This window comes from Hylaeus anthracinus, unplaced genomic scaffold (assembly GCF_026225885.1).
Source record: "Hylaeus anthracinus isolate JK02 unplaced genomic scaffold, UHH_iyHylAnth1.0_haploid 12002, whole genome shotgun sequence".
NCBI lineage: Eukaryota > Metazoa > Arthropoda > Insecta > Hymenoptera > Colletidae > Hylaeus > Hylaeus anthracinus.
Genome location: NW_026534349.1, coordinates 4161015 through 4172048, shown reverse-complemented (window position 1 = coordinate 4172048; position 11034 = coordinate 4161015). Strand labels below are relative to the sequence as shown.

Genomic DNA, 11034 nt, shown 5'->3' with positions numbered 1-11034 from the left:
ATACATGGTTACAAACAGAAATAGAATACATTTTATCGCTATCAGTATTTTCGAAATTTATCTCCTGCACTCGATAGAAAATAACTTGTTTTCTATACAAAAAAAAAAAAAAAAAATGAGAAAAAAAGAAAAACAGAACAATAATAATAATAATAATAATAATAATATCTGTAATCTTCAAAATACAAGTTTTTACTCCGTTCCGAGTTTATTAGCCCTAAATGATTTCCTCGCTAATGTTCCTTACGATTCGACCAACGATTAGAACAAATACGAAAGCTTAAGGAAACTTTACAGTTCATAAATGAAAAACTAAAGATTCCGTAAGATTTAAAACGTATTTAATTATATTCTTCTTCTTCTTCTTCTACTTCCAATGTCAAGCTTGGATCAACAGCGATTTTATTAAGAAACTTATCGGAAAAAATGGAAATATAGAAATAGCATTTTTTCTATTTATCAGTACAACTGTTTCCGTTATCGAGACCAGTTCATTCTTTACGTTATCGTTGGAAATTTACAAATTTTCCGCTCTAGAGCATGACGACCGCTATATTATATGAATATATATATAGATATGTACCAAAGATCCGATTCATGGACCCTAAAATGGTATCGCCATCTCGCGGTCAGAAGGACGAACTAATTTTGGAACCTCCGAATGGCATTCTCGGCTTAAAAGCGCCCAAATTTGTATTGAATAGTCATAAATGCATAATTAATACGATTCTGTGTTTTATTACACCGGAATATATGAGTTAATATGTTAAATTTTCATTTTTATTACTTTTGGAAGCTTGGATCAGAACCCTTAGCAGTTTAGTACTAGTGGCGCCATCGGCGGCAAGACGCCCAAGTTTGTAGTGAAAATAGTTCCCACTGATTCTGTAAGATGGCACCACAGATACCATTTAATTAATAATTTTTTATATTATCATAATAATTCTTTGCTTCATAACACAACAATATAAAAATTAATATGTCAGATTTATCATTTTTATCTGTAGTTATTTAGTTATTTAATGCAGGAATAGTTAGCAACCTTTAATTTTAGCGCCATCTATGTAGAACTATTTTCACTACAAACTTGGGCGTCTTGCCGCCGATGGCGCCACTAGTAGTAAACTGCTAAGGGTTCTGATCCAAGCTTCCAAAAGTAATAGAAATGAAAATTCAACATATTAACTCATATATTCCGGTGTAATAAAACACAGAATCGTATTAATTATGCATTTATGACTATTCAATACAAATTTGGGCGCTTTTAAGCCGAGAATGCCATTCGGAGGTTCCAAAATTAGTTCGTCCTTCTGACCGCGAGATGGCGATACCGTTTTAGGGTCCATGAATCGGATCTCTGGTACATATCTATATATATATTCATATAATATAGCGGTCGTCATGCTCTAGAGCGGAAAATTTGTAAATTTCCAACGATAACGTAAAGAATAAACAGATCTTGATAATGGGAAAGGTTTTATTAATAAATAGAAGACGTTATTTTTGAGCGATTTTATTAAGTTTACCATGATTTTAATCGATACAGTGATGCCTGTTGTATACTGTCGCGCGCATCGAAACGCGACTTCGACTTTCTTTCCGTCTTTCGAGGAATACTTGATTCTTTGCTAGTATCTTTTATGAAACATAGTGATCGGAGTAAAATGGCAATCACGATTGCTCGTTCGAATTTCAGTTGAATTCCAGCTGCGTTTGATAAGGCGTTCTCGTCTCGAATATACGGATAAGCAAGTTGAAATCTCGTCCAATGGTGGAAAACATAAATGCAGTAATAAGAACCACAGCGTCGGCGTGCGCCTCGTGTAAATTTCGTGATTGATTTTCGGATTTCTCGTGTTGGTTATCTTAAAGGAAACTGGACGATCGGAGAAAAAGGATCGAGCGGAGGGGTGAGCGAGGAATATGAATATATAATATCTTATATCGTGTATCCATAAATGTTAAACGTTATTTCTTATTTTTTTTTTTTTCTTTTCGTCGTCTTATCGACACCTCGTATTATTCTCGACTCGTTTTCATTTTTCTTTTTATTAAATGTTAGGTAGAGCTTATAAGGGACGCCTAAAGTCGCGCTCACAGGCGAACTTCCGGCGCTCTTTTGTCGTATACTAGCTGTGCCGAACGCACTTGTACTGGTCGCACGAATAGCGAAACGATCAGCTGAAGAGCGGCTTCTGAGATCGAAAAGAAGTCTCCTATTTCACAGGGATGTATATCTCAGAACCATGCGAGTTTAACGACAGATACATTCAACTGTATCAACTTAAAAAGGGAAAACGATCGATTTAGTGTGCCGCGTAAAAAATTAAACGAATACATATCCGAAGTAAATGATCGTTCTCGGTAGTCGATCGTCAGCCAACCGTTTCCCTCGCGACATATTATTTAACAACAGAATTCAACCACCTAATCTTCCGGAGGATACTCGTAATTCTCACCTTCGCTTCGCCTTCGACTATACACAATAAATGGATATCTTTTTCTTTTCGTCTACATGCTAAGTAATAAATCGTCGAACCGCAAGTTATCGATAATCCATAATAAATCGATAGAAATCGCCTAGCATTCGATCGATCTTCGTCTGCCTTTAAAAAAAAACCCGTGCCCAAACGATAAGAGCACAATCATAAATTTTAATAATTAATAATATTTCAAATCGCCGTCAATCTGATAATAATTCAATTGCAATTGCGATCACCATAACGCAAGAATCGCAAATATCAATAATAATAATAATAATAATAATAATAATAATAATAATAATAATAATAGTCATAACGGCAATATTAATAATAATAATAATAAAATAAATTTTCATCCTACTAATTAGCATCGTCGTTACAATGATGTGTACTTAGCCGTTACAGTCTGCCTATGTACTATTCTCTTTTATATACTTCTATATGTATAGCTACAATATATAATATTTTCATGTTGAAAAATCGTATACATTAGTGTTGTGTCGCAGGACCATTGCTTCGTTTCTGTTCTGTTTCCCGTTCGTACATACGCTTCTCTCGCTTAATATCAATTTCTTTCTTTCTTTCTTTTTTTTTTCTTCTAATACGCTCGTTAACTCTGTCGTTTCGTTTCTTTCGGCTATCTTCGCATCGATGTGGACGCTGAGAGGGGAAAAGGTGGCGTCGATGCACAGAGGCGTGTACGCTTCGTTATCGAACAACAGCGTGGAAGAAAAATGGAAAGGAACGAACAACGATGGAAAGATTGAAAGCGACCGGGGGTACAGGTTATCCGTCGTCGTTTCCCAATCGCCTTTTCCTCATCGCTTGTTCGATCGGTGAACAGAACTGGACAAAACTCTCGCTTAGATAACAAATTTTGAATAACGAATAAAAGAACAGCTTTTCAATACGTCATTTATTTAGCCTAAATTATGTAATTGAACGATATTTCACGTTAACCATTCGATGGAATAAACGTCGAGAGTAAACAGCTATACGTTGGTTTAATTCGTCGTTGATTGGCCGAATAAAGTTTTGCCCACCTCTGTGTGGCTAAGTCAAAGTTCTTCACCGAAGCGTTACAATTGCACTCGTCGCTCGAGAACGTGAACGCATCTCGTTTCGAGAATATCTATTACATAACGTTAATAGCTTAATATCGATTTTTTTTTCTTTTTTTTTTTTTTTTTAGTTCGTATTACCCGCCCGGTAAGGGCGAGCCTCGGATCACAGATAGTGAGGTGATCGGATTGCGCGAGCATTTTCACGATACATCGTCTTACATATATGCGTTTTTTCCTACATCGTACAGATTCTCGTAATTGTCTGTTTTGCGTTTCTTCTTGCGATTCCTCTAAGTATTTCAAGGCGACAGCTCCTGAAAGCAAACAGCACCGGCCGTGTACGCGAGTGTGAATCACAATCGCGCGAAGAAATTCCCCCAATCATTCCAACCGATTTTTAGTTCATATGTATATACGATCGTGGCTCCAGAGTCGTCGACAAAGTTTCGTCGAACCGACGACATCTGGAATTCTCTTATTCCGCTGACCGTTTGTCGGAGATGGGCAAACTTCTCGTTTAAGAAAACAATTTCGAATGACGAACGAAAGATGAACGTTCGCACACTTTCTCATCCGCTGCTCGTTGAATAAAAATTGAAATTTCGATTATAGAACGAATAGACAAAGATCGAATCGTCTTGTAAAGTAAAGCACTACGCGTTGGTCTTGTTCGTCGTTCGTTATTCGAAGAAAATTTTGCTCGTCTCCGATGTTCGCGCACGTAGCACGCTCGAAAGGAAACTCGATCGAAACGCAATCCTTGCGTCTTTGTTCAATTCATGGTAAAAAGTTGTCATCGTAACGATCACACGGATTATACACATACGAAAGTATAGAATATATATTTTTATACACTTGTATACACAATACATATGTACCTACGTACGTACGACCAACTAAGGGTAGACAGGCGCAATCGTATATTTCAAGCGTCGAATCCAGTCGAATCGCGTGTTTGCGCGATCCCATCGAATGCTGTGTTTTCGTTCGTTCGTAAGGAAGTTCGATATCGATAAACTTCGATACCAGGTTCGTTGCACCACGACGATTCTACTTCTATTCGAAACATCTTTTTTCTCCCGAAGACCAAAATGCATTCGAAACCGCGAATGGACAATCTTCCGATCTACGCGAAACTCTATACCTAGAAATAAAAGATGGTGCTTATTCCGTCGAGATAAATCAAAAGGACGGAGTTCGTTATCCTGGATTCGGCGCAAGGTGTGTCGGGTGATGAAATTAACAGAAACAGAAAACGGCATAGTAAAGGGGAACGAATTTTAATAAAATCTCGTGCTGAATCACTGCTATACAAATACGAAAAAGTAAAAGTGGGATATCGATTTCGATGTTTCGGTTCGCTCGTGGGTACAATCATGCACACAGTTTTTCAACGTAACAAAGAATACGATGATACTCGCTTTCTGCAGCGAGGACACTCGCGAATCGGAATTCGAGCATTTCACGTTTTACAGAAACAAATAAATAATAATTCGGGAAAACATCGAAAGAACTGCTCGATTGTACATTAACGCGACGCAACGATCGGCTCCATTTGTTTTCCATGGAAAAAGCGATTGGTGTCCTCGCGTCGAAACGAAAAGGGAACAAATCAGCACGCAAACATCGTCCGCGTGTCGCTGCAAAGTATAACTCGGAAGCTAAATTTAAAACTCGGAACTTAAACCACAAGTGAACGTAGGAAACATTCGCTAGCATTACACGATACACCCGTGCTGGGCTCAGATTTAAAAAGGATTAACGAAAATTGTTAAACCTGCGACACGAAAATACAAGCTGCCGGTGGCGTATCTCTCGCCGAGAGATAAAGGACCATCGTGATGTATTCACGACCGTCTGGATTCTTCTTCTTTTAAATCCGTACCCAACAATCAAAATTACGCTACGCAAGAATATATAGTGGAAGGATACATAATACGACGTTAAAAGAGGTTGCAAAACGAGGTCAAGTGTTTAAAAACAAAATCGTGAAAAGAACTCCAAGTAAATATGATGGAGGAGGGGAGGAAGAATAAAAATATCTTGTACTAGCTAAATCTATCTAGTTGTGTACGTGTACGTGTCCATGTCTGCGTGTGTACGTGTAGCACATGTAAAATTAAAAACTAGTCGATTCGCGTACGTTCTCTCCCTTTCTCTCCTTAGCTAAGCGTCTGTACGCCGTCATATTGTCTTAAGAGCAACGAATTTCGTCCGTTCTCAGGAGCACATCGGCTTACGAGCTCTGATCGTTCGCCGTCCTTTCCACTCTCTCGTTTTCTTTTTTCCTCCCTGCACCCGTTTCTATTGTTCGCTCTTCGAGCCTTTCGTAAATACGTGAAGCGTACGCTCGCTCACGGTCGCTCGATAAGGCAACATCAAGTAACAAGATCGAAGGACGCGCAATGGAGATACAACGGCGAGTACAAAAATCGTTCGATTCTCGCGAAAACGTTTCACCGATTCCGCGATCTGTTCGTCATCTTTCAAACGGTCGATTTCCATTCGAAAATCGGAAGCGAGCACAACGGGGCGCGATGGCTGGCCACGAACGGGTTGCGTGGCGCGCTCTACTTCGAGGAACAACCGCCTCGCATCTTCGTATACGTGTCCTTCTTCCTCGAGAGGAAAAAGAGAAAAAGTGTTCGAAAACCGGAAACTAGAGTTACTATTTATAGTAGGAACACCAACGAACATCGTTTTCTCGTGTATGGCTCGGAGGTGCGCGCAAATCGCGCGTGTCAGTGTCGACGAGAGTGTGTGCGTGTTCGGTGGATAGTGGCGAGTGACGGTGTGGTGGTTCTTGTTGTCTGACGGTGGTGTACTTTTGTTTTTCCTCGTCCTCTAACATACACTCTGCTTCGTTTCTCCTCTTACTCGGTTCTTTTTTTTTCTTTTTTTTTCTTTTTTTTTTTTTTTACTGTCTTTTTATTAGGTTCGTTACCATACTAGTCTCGCACATTCCAAAAGTAACTTTAGACGCGCGGTCGTTTTTCATTCTCCCGGTCGGAATCAGAGTCCGCTGAATCGTGGAGTGGCGGAAATTCCGGCACCGCCTCGCGTTGTTGCATCCATCCCGCCGCGCCTGGCCCCCCAGCCAATGCCTTGCCCTGCGTCATTTTTTTCGATTTTTTTTTTTTTCAATTGATTTTTAGCCCTCTGTCTTTATCCCCTGCAGGTGGCGACAAAATAGCGTGTCATTGGTCGCTAAAGCCTCGCCTTCGTTTCGGAGCTTTTACGCGCTTTTTTTCTCAGCACGGACAGATTTCTTTCGAATAACGCCTGATGCATGTATATACATGCACGGAGTGGCCCACCTACCTTCACGAACTTACAACTCTCGAATGTTTTCAATGACAGGAAGAAACGTCGCAGAAAGCATTATTTATTCGAAAGGGCCGATTATTTCTTAAATGGAGAGTCCTATTTAAAAATCTATTCAATTTAACGGAGATTATTTTTAACAACGCGAGGGAACAAGACGCCCCTTGCTTCGATTGCGATCGAATTTATTCTTTGGTTACGAGCCACGCAAATGCATCGATGAAAATACATCGATCGCTTGGATATCTCGTACCTTCGCTTCCGAGCAAATAATGTTTTCCGCTGCCATTCTTTTTAGTCGAAAAACAAGCGAGAGGAGATAGTCAATGTAGGTGGCACACTATTTCTATACACGTATCGAATCGTATAAAAAGCGCGGGCTACATGAATTGGCCGCTTGTACCAGGACATCGACTTTGTTTCTCTAACGCTTCCCGACAGTTTATCGCTCGAGAAGCTAATTTACTTTAGCTTAACGACGATAAAAAGGCGCGTCGACTCCCGGTTACGAGCATGAAAGGATTTCTGGCTACACGATTCTAGCCGAAAATGCTCGAAGACAGGGGAACAATCAAACTAATGATACTAAAAATCCTTTCACGCTGATCTGCCAATGCAACGAACCGGCACCTATTCTCTACTCTCTACGCGGAAAGATTTATTAGAACTCTGCACAACGAACTAAATAATGATGAAATTTCTATCATTCGTGCTCATTCTCTCTCTCTCTCTCTCTATCTTTCTCTCTCTCGTGCACTCACACACATACACACACGCATGCGCGCACACTTCCTTTCCTATTTGATCTATTCATCCAGAAAATCCCCAGCCATACAATCCGCCAAACGAAATAGAAAAAGAAAAAAAAAATATATATATATATATACGAACAAATAAAATAAAAGGTAACGATAAACGCTAACACGTACTACTGCGTAGAATCAGTATACATGTAAACTTAAATTCTACGTGCAGCCATGCATGTCGCGAAGATGTTTCGAATATTTATCCATCCGTAAACACTTTTCGATCTGCATAAATTCTTTATGCATCATGATTCTGTATCGCGAACGTCTAGGTCTCAGCGAATGACTCCGCGCACACGCGCGCTTGTATATGTGTGCGAATATGTTGCAGTGTGTTATGAAACTATCCGTGAAAAGTGTTCAAAGAATTAAGTATCGAAAGCCATACGAGATCGGTAAGAAACCGCAGGGTGTGTTTGTCGAGGATGTATCGGCGTAGCGTAAATAACGTATAGATAGCCATAACTCGAATAGGGATAGTATATGTCCGATTGCATACCATTATGTACAACAAGGAGATACGGTTCCCTATGTATATGTATGTATGTATATATCTATATATATATATATATGTATATATATCCTTAAAATAATCGGATCTAACGATGCCATCATCTCGATCTTCTAAAACTCGCACCGCAATGTTGCGTAACGATATGTTTCCAATGCGCTTCCTAGCGTTTCCAGGACTTCGTAAGTTGCCTAAAACCCTTAAACACTGACTCGTTAACCCCTTCGTAATCGTCGTTACCAGACACACACTTACACATTCATTTAGCGAAATAAAATCCGACTCGGTATTTCATTTTGTTTTTGTTCCCATCGGTCCAGAACAGTCAACTGGATTTTACGGGTCGGTTTAAATTGCAAATATCGTCTCTAATTATATCTGCCTATAAACGAGCTACCTAAACGTTACTCGCGCTTTAAGATTGCTTTAAAGAAACCCCATTGCCCGCACGGCGAGATCTAGCCCTACAGGTAAACTCGAAGACGAGAACGCCGAGATCACCTCGGTTGGACGATGATCGAATGACATTTTATAAAAATCACATCTCTTCAACGATACTTAGGTCCGTTCAGGGTATGTACACGTGGATTCCCGCCTTCGAGCGACACAGCTAAAAACGGCACGATACGCGAAAAAGATTCCAACCGTTTCTGTATATATTGCACTACGCGCTATGCGCTATCGACGAATCAAAGTCGCCGCGCATACGAAAATCGAAGTGGGTGGAGTTTGCGAAATTTTTCTCGAAATTGAAAAACCGATCGATACTTGTCATAATTACTCGCTTCGACCAAGGGAAAAAGACCTGTGCTTGTTGCAACGAAACAGATATACCCTGGTCGGCTCCACGACTTCTGATTCGGGCTGGAACTAATCGGATAATTTAAAAAAAAAAAAAAAATCTAATCGGATAATTTGAAATTTGACAAACGGGAATATTACGCGCGCGAAAGAAAATCGCTTTCAGCCGAAAAATGTAAATACGAGTATCCGCGGCCCTGCTTCTAATCCGAACTATCGTTCGCGACTCTATCTCACAGACACACTCTCAGTCTTCCGCGAAACCGGAAAGGAATTCTTACGCGCGTACAAAAATTCCCAGCGCGTGAAACTCGCAGACGAATCTATATCGTTGACGAGGATCGGTCGGCACAGCACGTCACCGAAAACACAAAAGGAATCGCTAAAGGCCCAGAGATCGGTGTGTACGCGCACCGGTCTAGGCTTTTGTCTTTTTCTTTAGTTTACCCAGTTTTCGTGATTTCCATCTGACCGTCTTTCGTTCTCTCCTCGCTTCCGTTCTCTGTTCACTTTGACATTCTTTAATTGCGTGTCTTTGCGTGGAGTCTGATTCGATGTCTCTCTCACTCTCTGTCGCCTTCTAAGAATTTCGTTTCATCTGCACCAAGAGAAAAGAAAAAAAAAAAAAGCTCAAGTGAATTCAACGGGACTACGTGATTCAGCTTCGACGTTCGAGAACAAAGAGCCGATCGAACCGTTCGCCATGCTCCGTGCGTTGCAACTTCCAAGGGTGCTCTCCACGATTTGGTTTCAGAGTTTTGGCCAAATTTTATTCGAATAACGGATAACGAATAAGAAGCATCGTTCGACGCGAAACGCAATTTCATCTTTTTACAAGAATTTTGCCTACGAATACGCGAACTCCGATGCATATTTTCGATCGGCGGATTTCATTTCGTACCATTTCGCGAGAATTTCGAATCGGACTCGGGACCTTTTTTTCGGACGTCGCACGAAGATGGACGGTTCGTCGATTAAATAGTGTTCCAGTCGAATCGTTAGGTGATGGAGAGAGTAGAAGAGACCAAGGAACAGACGACCAATCATAGAGAATCAATCGTATGACGTTATCGTACAGGTGCCATACCGTGAGAACTGTGCTTGTAACAATACGCTGAATGCAGCGGCGATCGTCGGCGTCGGTGCGTTTTTGCGAATCGATCTTCTTTTCTGGGTCGCATTACCTTTCCTCGAGGCACGAGAACCACTCTTTATTACCTTTCTTTTATTTAAAAAAAAAAAAAAAAAAAAAAAGAGAGAGAGAAAAGGAAGAAGAAAAAGAAAAAGAAAGAAATAAAAGCCTGAGGCAACGATTAGTTTTAAATTCATATCGTAAATCGTGCGAGTACTCGTTAGAGTCTAAATTGGACACTCCGCGCCCCAATTTCTGTTGCAACAAACACAGTTCTTTGCTTATCGTTTTGTTAGATTCGGGGTAGGTACCAACCAGCAGCGATTAGAGAAAAAAAAAAAATTATGGAAAAAAAGGGAGAATAAATGAAACCAGAATCAAGACAGTGGTAAGGGGAAAACGGATTATGGTTGGGCGTCGTGTTAAGTCGACCGATGCGTAAGAAGGGTCTTGGTGCTCGTATAATTGTGTGCAAGCGATTGCTTTCTTGTTATATATGCGATTACGGAAACGTTAGTGCCAGCTGTAGCAGCAAGAGCGTTGTTCGTCATTACCAGCGGAACTATTTCATCTTCCTCTATTTTATCCACTCGTTTAACCTGTCGAATCGTAACACTTTTACCTGGCCTTCGAATTTCTTGGCAGAGCGACGATATCGAAAGAACTATCCGCTCGTCCTAGCGAAACTCGATTGTTGTCCGCGCTCGTTTGCGAGAATTCGAGGCAAAATACGAGGAGGAGCGAGGCTACTCGAATCGTGGAAACAACTCGGAGGTTTACGGATAACGAGAAAGAATTGAAGAATAGACGAGTTTCGATGTAGCCGAACGGAACGAAGGCGGAAAGCGAAACGAGAGTCGGAAAGGCGATTCAAAAACGCGGCGAGCTAGGTGGGAGCATGCATTTTAGTCGC

General features: G+C 40.7%; 1 protein-coding gene across 4 annotated transcripts in view; it reads right to left on the bottom strand.

Annotated features, from left to right (window-relative positions):
• Positions 1–1955: 1955 nt before the first annotated feature.
• LOC128891595 (homeobox protein extradenticle) overlaps positions 1956–11034 on the bottom strand; it is a 39167-nt gene continuing 30088 nt past the window's right edge. For 2 of the 4 annotated variants that reach the window (XM_054151200.1, XM_054151201.1), the window contains exon 8: positions 2499–6657. In XM_054151200.1, coding sequence (XP_054007175.1) covers positions 6523–6657 — 135 coding nt within the window. In that variant the 3' untranslated portion in view covers positions 2499–6522. Of the gene's footprint in view, positions 6658–9436; positions 9588–11034 lie in introns of all 4 variants that reach the window. The other 2 variants (XR_008460872.1, XM_054151202.1) reach the window with 2 other exon arrangements.